The sequence below is a fragment of the Vulpes lagopus genome, chromosome 3 (genome assembly GCF_018345385.1).
Source record: "Vulpes lagopus strain Blue_001 chromosome 3, ASM1834538v1, whole genome shotgun sequence".
NCBI classification, from domain to species: domain Eukaryota; kingdom Metazoa; phylum Chordata; class Mammalia; order Carnivora; family Canidae; genus Vulpes; species Vulpes lagopus.
This window is the reverse complement of record NC_054826.1, coordinates 127,956,475-127,972,095: the sequence shown is the minus strand read 5'-3', so window position 1 is coordinate 127,972,095 and position 15,621 is coordinate 127,956,475. Positions and strand designations below refer to the sequence as shown.

Below are 15,621 nucleotides of genomic sequence, written 5' to 3'. Positions count from 1 at the left end.
CACACCAGGAGGTCCTTCAGCCTACCCTGCAATAGACCCCGCTGTAGACAGGTGACCCCAGGGGCAGGTTCGAGACACGTCGGCAGCCCCAACTTGGGACACGGAGGGGTTCCTGCAGGAGAAGTCAGGCAGAGGTAGGAGCTGGGATCACAGGGTGCAGGGCACATCCTCTGCAGGCCCCGGCAGGGGGTGTTTCCAGCAGTTGTAGCCAGTACTGGCCACCAGCCAGGCAGAGATGGAGATGTTTTCTAGTGAGCGAGGCTGCCCGGGTGGCGAGTGGGGGCAAACGGCAAAAAGCCCCTCCTGAATGGGGTTCTGCAAGGTCGGCCTCGGTGCCTTCTGTCAGCACTGACCCCTGCCGGCTGCTGCACAACTCCCTCGGCACAGATGACCACTGACCAACTTGGTGTCTGGAATCTACCCCGCACAGTGATATACGCTGAGTCCCTGAGTCCGCACATCTGTCATCACCCCCTGCCCCACCCCACCCCCAGGAGACGGGCTGGGTTCCGCAGAGGAAGGCTGAGCTCTCCACCTAAGGTCACACAGTCAGCCAGCAGCCCCTGCACAGGCCGGGGACCCCAGGCCAGTGGGGACCCCTGGCTTGTGGCTGGGGGTCGGGGAAAGGGCAGTCCCACCCGCATCCCCTCTGGACCGCCAAGGTGGGCAAGGGGTTCTTAAAGGATGAATCCACGCTGACACTCCCATCTCCCTAAGCCTTTGGACCCTCCCTCTATCAAACCAAGGCAGTGCATGGCAGGGCATGTCACCTCCACCGCTGGCCACCTTTCGGTCCATATCTCAGCCAACTGAACAACAAAGAGAGCCGCCCCTAGACCTCTGAGCTGCATGATTAAACCTGGAATCTCTGATTAGTGAGCCCTTATCTATAAATTCAGCCTGACCTAACTTTATATTCCTTTCACCATTATCCCACCCCTTAATATCCATCCTTCTACACGATCCTGGATTTGTCGACATACATTGGAAAAATCGTGTGGTTCTTCTGCAGTACAACCTACCTCCTCTGGGGCGGCATTTTGTACCACCTCCTCCAGGACCGGAGCATGCCTGGGTGGTGCCCTCAGGGCCTTTGTACATGCTGTGCCGCCACCTGGGAAGCTCTTCCTGCTTCTCTCAGCTGTCACTGATGAGCTGAGCTGATCCTCCTCGACTGGCATCCTCCTCCCTGCCCAGTGGGGCCAAAGCACTAGCTTCCTAATTGCCCCCCCACAATCCAGCATCACTGCCCTGCTGTAGATATTCACAGCCTTTACCATCATCTGACGTGAACTTTCCATCCTCTCAAACACACCAGAAGACCCTGAGGGGCAGGGGGGCCCGTCTGTCCTATGGCTGCTTCCCCAGCACCAGGCTGGACCCACTCAGTAAATATCTGTGGAACAATGAAACAATGTGTCCCGGCCTCCCCGACATGCATGAAGACAGCAGGCCCGCGGTCCATTTGTTTATTATCTCCTGATGATGCCAGAGAAGAGTGAAGATGGGAGGGGCTTTGGTGTCACCCACCCTCCCAGGCAGCAGGAGCTTCCAAGCATGTGCAAGAAGGCACAGCCACACTCCTGGGAAGGTGTGAGCTCCCCAGCCCTGGCCTTGCACAATCAAGGTAATGGAGCAACACCCACTTTCCTAAGCCTGAGTGAGGCAAGGTATACCAACCCAGATTGTGAAACAGGGTTGAGGATTTCTCTTCCCGTAACTGACACATCACAGGTCTGTCCCCTTGGCCTGTTCCTCTAGCAGGTCACAGATCGTCACCACACTGGCTGCCTGGAAGGGTTTAACCAGAGTGAATCATGTAGTGACTGCAGTTGCAGCAGCCAGCAACGGCTGCCCTCTTGGCATTCTGGCTCCCAGGATAGCCTGGAGCGGTGGGGGGGGCGGAGCACGAGCTTGGGTGAGGGCCAGAGCCCATCTCAGAATCGGGTCCCACAGGGTGGGTCCAGACAGGGCAGTGGGCTGTGGAGAAGAAAAGGTGGGGTGTGCCATCATTCAAAGGCAAGCTAGGCTGAGAGCCTACCTCCTTGAGCCTCCCATGGGAGCAGGAGGCCAAGGTAAGCCCACAGCTGGGCCCAGCAGGCCCATCCTGGGCTAGCAGTGCTTTCCCCCAAGAGAACCTGCACAGAGCCAAGATTTCCCGATGCTTCAGGAGCCCCCTCCCCTGTCTCAATGTCTGGGGTTCCAGTTCCAAGGTGGGATGGCCGGAGGGCAGTGCAAGCTGGAATGGGTATGTGCTGTCCACCTACACCTCCTGAGAGCCAGAAGTTCCTTTGCCTAAAAAAAGGAGGGAGGAGAGAGAAAAACAAGTCACTGCTACATTACAATTCAGCCGCCATTCCCTGAGCAGTCCAGCCCGCTCCAGCCTGAGGAACAGGGCGGTCAGGAGGACCCAGGCACTGGGCTTGGGGGAGTCTGTGTGCCCCATATGGCTCCCCGAGATCTCCAGGAGAGCCCAGTCTCTCCTTCCTCCACAGGACAAAGAACAGTAACTACAAAAGGACAAAATCACGTCACACCCTATCATGGCCAGCCCCACAGACACCCTCACTTAGCCCCTAGTCCTCACGGATGGCAGCCAGCAATGTGCGGTCAGCAACCCCATTTCACAAAGGACCAAGCTGAGGTCAGCCACTGGCCACGGTCCTGCCGGGGTCAAGTGGGGATCTGGGCTTTGAGCTACAAAGTGTGGGGAGAAGCCCAGAGGGGCCGGGTGGGCCGAGAGGTGCTGACTCGTGAGCACCTGGGTGAGCGGAGGGCTAAGGACCATAGGGGATGCCGCGCGCAGATAAAACTCGCATGAGCAACGGCTGCCCAAACAACCTGGCAGCACTCGGAGCCCTGCTTTCCCAAGGATTGACTTAGGCCACCTTGCCTTTACATTTCATTTATGCTACATGCGCGTTACCTATGTTAGGTAATGGCTTTTATCCCAAGTGAAAATCCTCTTTGGATTTATTTCACATAGTGAAAGCAGGAACTGACGTACACGGTCTTTAGTAAAAGAGAAGTGGCACCACGAAAGCTTTCAGAAAGTGGGAGATGCTCTTTGCTTTACACCATTTCTGGCTTACGAAAAGTTTCGTAGGAGCGCTCCATGCTTGCAGAGAGTGGGAGAAGCCTGTAACTGCCCCCGGGAGCACCCATCTGAGCGCTTGCTGCCTGCCAGGCCCCACGTGTGCCACATCAGACAGGCCAGTGAAGGAGGCTCTGCGAGCACGTCCACTCTGCAGAGGAGCCCTGCTCAGAGAGGCTCCGGCCCCAGCCCCGGTCCTCAGCCTCTGCGGGCCCTGCCTGCCCCTCTAGTCTCCAGCAAGGGCCAGGCCCCCATGGATAACCCTTTGCCACATCCACCCTCAGATGCCCCTCTGTGGGGGCACACATGGTCAGTCAGGACCCCTGCCCCCTTGTCCTTTTGGGGTTGCCCTGGGCAGCTCCTGGGCTGTATGCTTTGGGGCCTCTATGTTTCATGTGTGCAACTGTGAATGGATGGAACAGTGTGTCTCCCACCCCTGGTCCTCAAAAATGTACAGCAGGCCTGTGTCCAGCTGCCAGAAGGAGAGCTCACCTTTCGGGATGAACTTCAGTGAGCTGCTGAATATTCAGAAGCGGGACTGCCCCAGCTTGGGGCCGTCATTCAGGAACTCGTGGCCCAGCCCATTCCCACACTTGCCGCAGGACACCTGGCAAGACCACAAAACAAACACACAGTGGCCCCCCCTGTCCCCAGCAGATGGTGTCCTCCCACACCCATTTCCCGAAGTCACGGCTGGCGGGAGAGGCGGGGAGTCACACAGGAAAGCGGTCCTATTTCCCTACTTCCATCAGGACCCCAGGCTCTCCCAGGAGTTTGGGCTAGCAGTTCACCTGGCTGAGGCCAGAGGCCTGGGATAGACAGGCTCTAAGCCCCTAGAGCTGTGGGGAGCCCTCAGGCCCCCTCTGGCCAGCACCCCTCACCACCCCCTGCTGCTGCCACCCACCTTTAAGGCTTCAGGCGAATTGCGTTCTGGACGCTTGGCCACACTATCTGCATGAATGGTCTCAGTGAAGGCGGGCCACGGGGATGAGTGTGCGTACTTTGAGTGGCTGGAGAAGAGCTCATGGCCACACTTTGCACACACATAGACACCTGGGGGCAGAAGGAAAGGGAAAGGGTTACAGTGGCTCCAGCCTCTCTGGGGTGAACTCCCAAATACTCGGGCCTAGGAAGGTCCTCCCCATGCCGCCCTCTCAGGCCTGGGTACTGGCTCTGTGGAGAACACACCACAGAGCTCACGTCCAGTGGTCCTAGCACCTGCCAGCGCCCAGGGAGCCACTTTTCACTTATCTCATTGATTCGTGTCTTTAGTCCTGTGATGCACACCTTTCCATCTAGCTTCATCGTTTTGTTTAAGTAGAGTCCCACGCCCAACACAGGCCTTGCACTCATGACCCAGAGACCAAGAGTCACGGGCACTACCAGCTGAGCCAGCCATGCACTCCTTTTTCTTTTTTTTTTTTTTAAGACGACTTCTCCATTTTAGAGATAAGGAAGTTGGGATCCCTGGGTGGCGCAGCGGTTCGGCGCCTGCCTTTGGCCCAGGGCGCGATCCTGGAGACCCGGGATCGAGTCCCACATCGGGCTCCCGGTGCATGGAGCCTGCTTCTCCCTCTGCCTGTGTCTCTGCCTCTCTCTCTCTCTCTGTGACTATCATAAATAAATAATAATAAAAAAAAAATTTAGAGATAAGGAAGTGAGTGATGCAGAACACTCCACTGCAGAGTGTACAGTCAGTCAGGAAGGAGCCCAGCAGCCCGATGAGGGCCCAGCCCCTCTCACCTCCCAAGTGGCCATTCCTGATGCCCAGTGAAGCCTTGAGCTGGACTCCCAGCCACTGGCCTGCTCTCCACATGGGAAGAGAAAGGTCCCCAAAAAACAGTCTACACGCCAGACAGAAGGCCCAGGAAGAGAGAGAGCTAGGGAAGAAGTTTTAACCTATCCCCAAAAGATCACTTTGAGGAAGGATTTAAAAGGTTGTAAAACTGACTTGCAGCACAGGTAATCGCTTGGGGCCCCCTAGAGTACCCAGCACCCACAGTCCAGCCTGAGGACAGCCTTCCCTGGGGTCTGCCAACTACTCAGCCTTTGCCAGCAACTGGAGAAGGAAGCAAAGAGGAATGAGGAGCCGCTGTGTTAGTGGACCTTCCAGCTTGGCAGAGCAGCCCGATGACAACTGGGGTCCCACAGCCAGAAGGTCTCAGGGGAGGTCTTTGGCCAGGGAGTCCTATGTCACAGCTAACATCCAACAGATGCCCAGTGTCACAGCGCAGCCCCCTAGAGTGCTGACACCCAACAGATCCCCCACCCCCCAGGGAGAGCACTGCCCTAGTCTTGCCTGTGGGCATGTTTTTACCAAATTAGTCCACGACCAAGCAGCACAGCCCAGAAGGGTACATGCCAGGGCCTCAAAGCCTGGGACCAGGGCGGAGGGTTGTCCATGCCGCACCACTCCCACTCCCCCCACCTGCACTCAGGCCGTCTGGTCAAACTTCACAGGCACTTAGTGGCTTGGCAGCTGCCCTGGTTACCCAACCCCAGGGCTCTGGGCCGACCGCGGAAGTCCCCGGCAGGCCTGCTGGGTCCGCAGGGGACGCTCTGTGCTGGGACGAGGGACGGGAAAGGGCAGGGCTATCATCAGGGAACCCCTGGACAAGATCCTCCATCGCGGCCCTCTGAAGTCCAGATCCCAATCCAGAAGCCCCCCGACCGGCGGCACCCCTGCCGTGTGCCCTGACTCCGCAGAGTCCTCCCGGAGACCGCCCCGCTCACGCGATCCTTGAGGTCAGCGACCCCGCTCTCCAGCGTCCACTCTCCCGTCATGTCCCCGGGCCCCTCCCTCCTCCGGGGCGCCCTTTACCCACGTGCACTCCTGCCCGCGCGGCCACACTCGCCCCCCGCCCCAGGGGTCTGCCCCTCCGGGGCTCGGAGGGCACCGACCGGAGGGCAGCGACCCCCCGCTCTCATGCGCGCTCCCGCCCCGCCGCCCTCCCAGGAGGTCACAGAGCATACCCGGCTCAAAGTGGTTCTGGAAAACCTCGCCCCCGAAGAAGCTGCAGAAGGACATGGCGCCAGCAGGACAGCACGGGGACCGCCGCCTCGGACAGCTCCGCGGCCACTAAGCCCCGCGGGCCTGGCCCGCGCCCGGGGCTCCGCCCTTCCTCCCGCGGACCAATCACCGCCCGGAGCCTGCCCGGCACCGCCGAGGCCCCGCCCCTCCCGCGGACCAATCACGTCCCGGACGCCGAAACGCCGACCCCCGCCGCCCCGCGCTCCCAGCTCCCAGACCCGGCGAGAAGAGTCGCCTCTGCACTTTTTTTTTTTTTTTAAGATATTATTTATTTATTCATGAGAGACACATACACAGAGAGAGGCAGAGACACAGGCAAAGGGAGAAGCGGGCTCCATGCAGGGAGCCCGACGTGGGCCTCGATCCCAGGTCTCCAGGATCACGCCCCGGGCTGCAGGCGGTGCTAAACCGCTGGACTCCCTGGGCTGCCGGCCTCTGCACTTTATTAGACGCGACAGGCGCCGCGCTGCTTCCGGCTCCCTCCATCGCAGGCCGCCTACAGGTCTCTCGAGGTCTCCGGCTTTTCCTTCTCCAGATGCTTCTTCTGCGGACCCTGGATGGGGGGTTGGGGGCACAGACGAGCGCTAGCCGGGGATACGGCCCTGGCCGGCTGCAGCTCCTCTGCCGTCCCCTGCCCCCAGTCAGCACCGGGGGCTGGACTCCTGCGCGCCCGGTCCTGGGGCGCCTCCGCCCCTGCTGCAGCCTCCCGGCTGGGAGAACGCCTCCCAGGGAACCCGGGGCGGGGCTCACCATGAAGGCCCTCTTCTCTTGGGCTGTCTGGAAGCGGCCGTGGCCAAACTTGGAGGTGGTGTCGATGAACTTGAGCTCGATATTCTCCAGGGCCCGGCGGCTGTGGTGCACCAGGAGGGACTGGGGGGTCCGTGGGAGGAGGGAGCAAGATGCAGGTCCTCAACCGCCGCCTCCCGCCACCCCAGCCCCTCCCGCAGCTCCTGCCGGGACCCCTCCCACCCCCACTGTCCTCGGAGCAAGGCACAGGACAGGGCAGGCTGCCCCCCAGCCCCCCACAGAGGCGCTGACCTTCCTCAGGGTGATGACCCGTTTTTTGGTGCCCGCGATGCAACCCTTCAGCATAACGAAGTCGTTGTTGACTTCGCCGTAGTGAGGGAAGCCGCCCTGCGTGGGGAGGTGGGTCAGGATCCAGGCCCTGGTGATTGGTGCCAGCCCCTGGCCCAGGGCCACACCCGGGATCACTAACTAGGGCGGCATCTGAGCCACATTTAACAATCTACACTTCAGTGAGGGAGAAACTGAGGCTGCGGGAAGTCAGGTCCCTTGTTCCGGGCCCTGTGGCTGCTGCAGACCAGCTGGGGTTGGAACCCAGTGGCCTGAGTCCAAGGTACTCCACACCCCATGACAGCACCCGGAATGTAAGTGGTGTGCACACAGGAGGCTTGGAGGATGTGGGAACAGCACGCAGTGTTCACCCAAGTGGCCGCTCCCTGGTGCCTGAGCTCCTGGGGTGGGGCAGCACCCCACACGCCTGCCGGTGGGGCAGCACCCCACACGCCTGCCGCACACGTGCACACCACCCCCGCTTACCAGAGGTGTAATGGACTTGTCGGTCATGTCGTAGCTGGTGGCCGCGTTGTTCTTGACCACCTTCCCCTCCTCCATGTGCAGCCCCCGGCCAATGCGGTAGATCTGCCAGGAGGACGGGGCACGTTGCAGGCAGCCATGGCCTCTGCAGCAGGTGCTCTGTCTACACCCGCCAGCATGTGTGCTCAGACCCAGGCCTGGGCAGGGGCATGTCAGAGCCTCTAGGGGGGCCTGGCAGCGTCCGGGTCATGCACCCCACCCCCCGACATCAGGCCATGAGTGTCCCTGTGCCAGCAGGACCGTGGACGCACCTTCTTGTTGAGCTCAGTGCGGTGGTGGTAACCCTTCTGCCCAGCCCGAGCAATGGAGCAGCCCACACGGGCAGGGTGCCAGGCGCCAATGCAGGCCACCTTGCGCAGCCCCTTGTGGGTCTTCCGGGGCAGCTTCTTGGTATGCCAGCGGCTCGTGACCCCTGCAGGGGGCCGGGGAGAGGGCTAGTGGCTAGAGGCCAGTGTGGCCTCCACCCCATCCAGGCAGCCTTCCTGAAGCCCCCATCCCCACCCAGCCCTACCTTTGACACCCCGGCCCTTGGTGACGGCAATGACATCGATGACCTCGTTCTGGCTGAACACACTGTGCACCGGCACCTGCTTCTCTAGCCGAGCCTGGGCCCAGGCCACCTTCTCAGGTACCGTGCCTCCGTTCAGCTGGATCTCCATGATGTGGGCCTTCTTCTGCCGGAAGGGCAGCAGCTTCATCTGCAGGACGTGGCACAGCCAGTCGGTTCCCAGAGGGCCACAACCCCTACTTGCAGACATGGCATGACTGGCTGGTGACCCCCAGCAGGCTTTCCTGCGCGCATTGATTCAACGGGTGACCAGTGCTCCGGTCTGTACAGTATATTCTGTGCTAGGCTCTGAGGGCACAGCATATGAGGCAGACAGGAACCACTACCTAGCCCTCATGGAACCACTGTCTAGTTGGGGGACAGAAATCAAGGAAATTCTTAGACAGGACTGAGTATTCTAATGGAATACTGGGGGTAGAGAGGACAGTTATTGCCTATAGGGCAGTCGAGGAGGACCCTTAGAGGTGACCCCAATAACAAGAAGGAGTCACGGAGTGAAGATCTAAAATTTTTAAGACCAGAGGGAACCGCATGTGCAAAGGCCCTGTGGCAGGGAGTTGATGGGATGGAAAGGATGCTGTGTGAGGAGGAACACAGGTCAGAATGAAGTCAGAAGTAAGCAGGGGCCTGCCTGGGCAGGTCTTTTGGGGAGAAACTTGGGCTTTATTCTAAGTACCAAGTGTGACCCAGCATGGTTCATGTTTCTGGAGATCTCTGGCTACTGCTGTGTGAGGTCACAGCACAGTGCTCAAGAAGTACTTATGGAGCACCTACTGCATACAAGGCTCTGGGTGGGTGCTGGAGGCACAGCACTGAGCAGGCAGCCGGGGTCCCTGCCCCATGGAGCTCCAGGCCATCAAGGGAAATGGACGAAACCCATGACACAGGTAACCAGGTACAGCAAGTGTGAGAGTGACAGGCAGGGGAGGAGCAGGGTGCTGCTCCAGACCTAGGTAGGCTGTCCCTGAGGCGCCAAGGAGGGTTCCAGAATAAGCCAGAAGCCATGAGTCACCCTGACAGCCCCCATCAAGCCAGATCCTGTGTATGAATGTTGCCTCACATACACACTAGTGCCAGGACCCGAAGGGAGGTGGCTGGCCCTCTCTGCTGGACATTTGGCAGGAGGTCTAGGCCTTTCAGGGCACGCGAGGGCCTTGTGTGAGCACCAGGCGTGGCGAGGGCCCCACAGCCTTCAGGGCACGGACACCTAGCATCCCATCCCGGGCACTGTGCCGGTGCGGCCAGCCACCCCACCCTTTGGGCCCATGCCCCATGCTCGTGATATTTTTAGGTTGACATTTGCTGGGGCTCCTGGAAGCTGGGGTGGAGGAGAGAGAGGGTGGGCCCAGGGACCAGCCCGACAGACCGAGTGTGGACAAGGTGGTAGGGCTGACCTGAGTGTGGACAATGACACGAATGACCTTGCAGTACTTCTTCATGGCGGCAAAGTCTTTCTGCAGCTGCTTCTTGCCATTGGCGTCACGCCACCTCTTGCAGGCCTTGGTGAAGGCTTTCTTCTTGCTCTTATGCCTGAGTCACACAGGAGACACTCAGAGGGGCCGGCCAGGGCAGCACCCCAGGCCCGTCCCGGACGTACACGCACACGGCTCACCAAGCAGGGCTCCTAGGACAGTGGTTGTCCCCTCCTCCCTCTTTCCCTTCCCGGGGAGGCCACGGCTGAGCCCTCCCTGGGGGTCCCTCTTCCAGCCGCCCCCAGTAAGCACAGACGGTCCCTTCCTCTCTGGGTCTCAGGCTCCTCCTCCATAGAGTGGACGCCCTCGTGCCTCTGAGGCCTGCAAGTGACTGTCGGATGTGCCACAGCTTGAGGAAGGGGTGTGCTGGCCAGCCCCACAGCCACCTGCCTATGTTGCTAGAGCTCCAGACCCCACCTGTAAGGCCAACAGCCCGTAGCAACCAGGCGCCACGCCACGCTGTTGGTCACCCTCACCCAAAGTCTGGAAGGTAGATGTATGGTCCCCATTCTACAGACAAAGAAACCAAAGTTCACAAAAGTCAAAGCCCCTGGATGAGGAGCAAATTGAAAGAGCAAAACCAGGATCCCTGGGTGGCTCATGGGATCCCTGGGTGGCTCCGCGTTTTAGTGCCTGACCGGCCCAGGTCATGATCCCGGGTCCCAGGATCAAGTCCCACACCAAGCTCCTCGTGGGGAGCCTGCTTCTCCCTCTGCCTGTGTCTCTGCCTCTATCTGTGTGTCTCTCATTAATAAGTAAGTAAAATCTATTTTTTTTAAGATTTTATTTATTTATTAGCGACACAGAGAGAGAGAAAGAGAGAGAGAGGCAGAGACACAGGCAAAGGGAGAAGCAGGCTCCGTGCGGGGAACCTGACATGGGACTCAATCCCGGGTCTCCAGGATCACGCCCTGGGCTGAAGGCGGCGCTAAACCTTAGCAGTTTAGCTAAGCCACCGGGGTTGCCCAGTAAATAAAATCTTTTAAAAAAAAGAAAAGAAAAGAAAAGAGAAAGAGGAAAGAAAGAAAGAAAGAAAGAAAGAAAGAAAGAAAGAAAGAAAGAAAGAAAGAAAGAAAGAAAAGAAGAAGAAGAAGAAGAAAGAAAGAAAGAAAGAAAGAAAGAAAGAAAGAAGAAAGAAAGAAAGAAAGAAAGAAAGAAAGAAAGAAAGAAAGAAAGAAAGAAAGAAAGAAAGAAGCAAATCCAAGGCCAGCTGTCATTTGGTGAGCTCTTTCTGTGCGTGGAGCACTGGACTCACAGCTCGTGTGAGCCTCCCAGTGGCCGCGTGACACAGAGATCTCTCCATCCTGCGGTGTCTCCGTCTGACAGTGTCTGTGACGTCTGTGACGGTGTCTGTGACGGCGGGGGCACAATCCAGGAGGCTCTACGAGGCCAGCCAGCTTGCCTGTGGTCATACAGCCTGCTCTGGCTCATGGGCTGGTGCTCGTTAGCTCCCACAGAGGGCCAGGATGGGGTGTTCCTCCGACTCAGTGAGGATGGGAGTGTCTGTGAGGTTCCTTGGGCAGGTGGGCCTTCCCTTTCAGGACTTAGTGCCAGGGAAAATCTAAGGCCCAATTATGCCTTTCTTTCTGAGGAGAAGAGCTTGCTGCTGTCTCTTTCCCTTTTCACCCTGGCTGCTAGGAAGCTCTGAGCCGACACTGACGTTCCATCACATTAGTGCTTTAACATAACCCTGAGGGTTAGAACACTTGCTCCCTCTCTTCCACTACCCCAGTTTCTACTCCAGTCTCCTAGCACTCGCCTTTTATTGAAGCAAAGGCAACCCCCCATAGCCACGCTTCTGTCCGGCTGACCGTTCTCCTGCCCGCCCACCCCCGCCGCTCCAGGACAGGGCTGGGGAGGGAGGGAGGGGCCAGCTCCACGCACCGGCGGCCCTCACCAGTCCTTGTAGAAGCGGCGACGGCACTCGTCACTCAGGTGTTCTGCGAAGATGGTCTTGAAGCTCCTCAGGCCTCGAGGGGTGGCCACGTAGCCCACAACGCCGATCACCACCAGAGGCGGCGTCTCCACGATCGTCACTGCCTCCACTTCCTCCCGCTTGGAAATTTCTAGATGAGACCCAGAGACAGGAGCATGGAGGAGGGCCTGCGGGGCCCACGGAGGCAGTAGTTAGGTGGAAGAGTCAGCTACAGCCCCTCCTGCCCAGGGGCCCCACTGACCTCCAGCCCCCGCCTTCTCCCTCTGCTCTGCCCTGGGCGTGGAGCAGGTGCTGGTCAAGGCACGCTCTGGCTCTGAGATTTCAGTCAGGCATCTTACCACACTGAGATCATGACCTGAGCTGAAATCAAGAGTCGGACACTTTGGGGCACCTGGTGGCTCAGTGGTTGAGCATCGGGCTCCCTGTGTGGAGCCTGCTTCTCCCTCTGCCTGCTCCCTGCCTCAGTTTCCCTGCCAGGTCATCTGGAAATGAGCTACAACAGCCAACAGCCAGGGCAGCATTCCCAAAGGGCAGGGTCGGGACTCCTTAAGGGGAGCACACAGGATCATCTTTAATTTTAATGGTTATGAATGTATGTGGTCAAGTTCTAGAAAAATACCTATAATTTGTCCCAAACCAATGATTTTATAAAAGTTATTACTGAGACTAATACAAAGTAAAAGTTTATGTTTAAATCATATATTAGGAGAAGGGCACCTGGGTGGTGCACTCAGTTAAGAGTTCAACTCTTGGGGATCCCTGGGTGGCGCAGCGGTTTGGCGCCTGCCTTTGGCCCAGGGCGCGATCCTGGAGACCCGGGATCGAATCCCACGTCAGGCTCCCGGTGCATGGAGCCTGCTTCTCCCTCTGCCTGTGTCTCTGCCTCTCTCTCTCTCTCTCTGTGACTATCATAAATAAATAAAAATTAAAAAAAAAAAAAAATTTAAAAAAAAAAAAAAAAAGAGTTCAACTCTTTATTATTATTATTATTATTATTAATGAGAGAGACAGAGAGGCAGAGACACAGGCAGAGGGAGAAGCAGGCTCCACACAGGGAGCCCGATGCTCAACCACTGAGCCACCAGGTGCCCCAAAGTGTCCGACTCTTGATTTCAGCTCAGGTCATGATCTCAGTGTGGTAAGATGGAGCCCCCTGACATCGGGCTCCATGCTCAGCGGGGATCCTGCTTGACATTCTCTCCACCTCCCCCCCCCCGCCCCCTCCCTGCATTCTCTCTCTCTCTCTCTCTCTCTCTCTCAAATAAATTTTAAAATCTTGGGCAGTCCCGGTGGCACAGCGGTTTAGCGCTGCCTGCAGCCCAGGGCGTGATCCTGGAGACCCGGAATCGAATCCCACTTTGGGCTGCCTGCATGGAGCCTGCTTCTTCCTCTGCCTATGTCTCTGCTTATCTCTCTCTCTCTGAATAAATAAATAAATCTTTAAAAAATAAAAAAATAAATTTTAAAATCTTTGAAAAATAAATCAATAAAAATAAAAAATACATGAGGAGAGATGAAGAACAGATGAGCAGGTGCCAAGCAGTTGGAGGGTCGTGGCTGAAGCTATGAAAGGGCAATAGGAAGGACCCCTGTGGGGATGGAATGTTCCAGGCACACACTTACACAGGACAGAACCTGGGAGAAGGAAATGCGTGTGCGGGCGCACACACACACGCCCTGACCAGGCAAACCGGAACAGCATCCGTAGGTTGTATCCACATCCATACCCAGTTGTGACCTATTCCCACACTTTTATAAGGTATTTCCAGGGGGAAATGGGGAAAGCGTGGGGATCTCTGGATTTTTCCTTACAGCCACACGCGACCCCGATCACAAAACAAACCGCATGTTCGGGGCACCCGTCTTTGAACAGCAGCTCCTCCCTCGCTAGCGGGGTGCCGGGCAAGTTTGGGGACCGGCTGATTTCCTCAATGACAGCGTGGCCCCCGCGGTGTGGTCGGTGCCCAGGGCTTGGGGACAGCGCCCTGACCGCGGAGCCCAGAGCGGGGCCTCGCCCGGGGCTTCCCCTCCTGGCCCCGGGTTCTGGCTCCCAGCACCCCAAGTCCTTGGGGGCGGTGCCAGGCGGGCAGGCCACGCCCCATCCCCATGGGCCCACTGCAGCCACTCACTGAGCCCGGGCCTGTGCACCTCTCGCAGCGTGTGCGTCATGCCGGCCTTGTAGCCCAGGAAAGCCGTGAGGTGCACAGGCTGGCTAGGGTCGTCCCGAGGCCACGTCTTCACCTTGCCCCGGTGCCGGCGGCTCCTCTTGTGGGGCAGGAAGCCCAGGTGTCCGTGCCGAGGGGCAGAGAACTTCCGGTGGGACTGGGGGCAGGAGGGGGCGGTCAGGGCCGGGGCGTCCCTGGCGGGGGGCACTGAATGGACCCAGCCCCCAGAGGGGAGTCAGAGACCCCAGACTGGGACCCGTGGCCTTGAGCACCTCCCTCTGTCCACAGGGAAGGAGGGACAGTGGGCTCAGGCGCTGTGTCTCAGGGACAGAGCCAGCACGAGCTGTCCTCCCCCTTGGGCTCCCTGCTTCAGTGGGCTCGGCCCCAGAAGGACAGGCCCCCACTGTGGCTGAGGGCTAAAGGGACAGGGGGCCACGGCCATCTATCCGTCTCCTTGCCCACTCTAGGCCTGGCAAGCCGAGCTCTGGCCCCCCGCTGTCCCCTTCCACCAGCGACTCCCCACCAGGCCCAAGGCCCATGCCTGCCAGGAAGGACTCCAGAAGCCCACGTGGCCCTCCCAGGAAGCTGGCTCCAGCCCCCCAGCCCACTGACCATGGTAGCTGGTCCCCGCAGGTCAGGGAGGGAAGGGGCCTCCCGACAGGCACTGGAGGTCGAGTGGCAGGGCCAGGACGCATAGCAGCCAGCTCCCAGATTTAGCCCCTGGCAGGGGAGGTTGGTCATGTCCCGTGGCAGGCACGGGCTCCAGTGCCAGGAGCGCACCCGGCCTGGGGCGGGGCGAACGGGGCATCGGATGGGCAGCCTGGGGTGGGGACACCTGGACCAGGCCTGTCACTCCCTTCCTCGAGGGCCCTGGAGCTGGGCCACACCCTCTTTGTGTTCAGCCTCACGGCCCCACGTTACCCTCCCAGGACAGGAGCCCCTGGGCCGCAAAGGAGTCGGGGAGCCCCAGGCGCGGGGGGGCTTCCTTCAGGCCGCTGGTCCAGCGTGCTGGCCGTGAGGCACAGGGAACTCTGGTCCTGGGGCTGAGAGCTGGGCTGGACAACTGCGGGGGGTGCGGTGGGGCAGGTGGTAAGAGCTATGATCAAATATTCTGTGGTTATAAAGTTCGAATCCTGAAGAATTAGTTTCACAGCCTGACACGTCTGAGTGCCTGTGGACCGTGCCATCCAGGAGTGCTAAGATTCGCTGCTAAAATGTCACAGTTCTCTTCGTTCGTCACAAAGCCGGGTCCCGCGGGAATAAAATCCTAGGAAGGGGCAAGCATGAGGCCCCGGAGAGGCTACCCGAGGCGAGGAAGCACAGAAGGGACACCCACAGACTCAGGGCAAAGGGCCTGCCCCAGTGGAGGCCTGCGAGCGCTGTAGCACAGCCCGCCCTGGTGGGACTGACGCCAGGCCCACAGGCCAGGAAGCAGAGGGCCGGGCACAGAGCCACGAGCTGCATGGGTTCCTCCCCCCATTTGCCTCCTGCTGCTTCTGCTACATGACCTGCAAGTCCTGCTGCTGCCTGGTAGCAGCCGACAGCTGCCACCCCGGTGCCGTCCCCTGAGTTCTCTGCTCTCTCCTATTCTGCTGAGCTATGGGGTGGTGGCGGCAGCAGGGGCAGCTCCCGCTTGGATCTATTGGGTCCCCCCTTGTCCAGTTAAGGACTGCCTGGGTGGCTCTGTCAGTGAAGGGTCTGTCTTCAGCTCAGGTCATGATCTCAGGGTCCTGGGATC

General features: G+C 59.0%; 2 protein-coding genes across 3 annotated transcripts; both read right to left on the bottom strand.

Moving 5' to 3' along the window:
- Window positions 1-1,455: 1,455 nt before the first annotated feature.
- MSRB1 (methionine sulfoxide reductase B1) lies at window positions 1,456-6,217 on the bottom strand. The gene is made up of 4 exons (XM_041750875.1): window positions 6,068-6,217; window positions 3,999-4,147; window positions 3,587-3,701; window positions 1,456-2,295 (listed from the first exon to the last, which is right to left on the bottom strand). The coding sequence occupies exons 1-4, from the start codon at window positions 6,120-6,122 to the stop codon at window positions 2,264-2,266; spliced, it is 351 nt and encodes a 116-aa protein (XP_041606809.1). The 5' UTR covers window positions 6,123-6,217; the 3' UTR covers window positions 1,456-2,263.
- A 198-nt stretch (window positions 6,218-6,415) lies between these two features.
- On the bottom strand, window positions 6,416-14,659 carry RPL3L (ribosomal protein L3 like). 2 transcript variants are annotated; one of them, XM_041746950.1, is made up of 10 exons: window positions 14,496-14,659; window positions 13,848-14,040; window positions 11,680-11,848; window positions 9,705-9,840; window positions 8,254-8,440; window positions 7,994-8,154; window positions 7,686-7,787; window positions 7,164-7,259; window positions 6,876-6,995; window positions 6,416-6,678 (listed from the first exon to the last, which is right to left on the bottom strand). In XM_041746950.1, exons 1-10 carry the CDS (start codon window positions 14,622-14,624, stop codon window positions 6,622-6,624), a joined length of 1,350 nt encoding a protein of 449 aa, XP_041602884.1. In that variant the 5' UTR covers window positions 14,625-14,659; the 3' UTR covers window positions 6,416-6,621. The 2 variants fall into 2 exon arrangements, with proteins under 2 accessions (XP_041602884.1, XP_041602885.1); XM_041746951.1 differs by lacking the exons at window positions 6,416-6,678; window positions 6,876-6,995 and having other exon boundaries at window positions 7,193-7,605; window positions 7,660-7,787.
- Window positions 14,660-15,621: the final 962 nt, after the last annotated feature.

What these genes read in the sequence shown, in the direction of transcription:
- RPL3L (XM_041746950.1), bottom strand. Translation starts at nt 14,624, where the DNA reads ATGACCAACCTCCCCTGCCAGGGGCTAAATCTGGGAGCTGGCTGCTAT. An exon ending in GGTGCACAGGCCCGGGCTCA is followed by an intron (nt 11,849 to 13,847) that starts GTGAGTGGCTGC and finishes GGTCTCATCTAG; the next exon opens with AAATTTCCAAGCGGGAGGAA. An exon ending in GCACTGAGCTCAACAAGAAG is followed by an intron (nt 7,788 to 7,993) that starts GTGCGTCCACGG and finishes TCCTCCTGGCAG; the next exon opens with ATCTACCGCATTGGCCGGGG.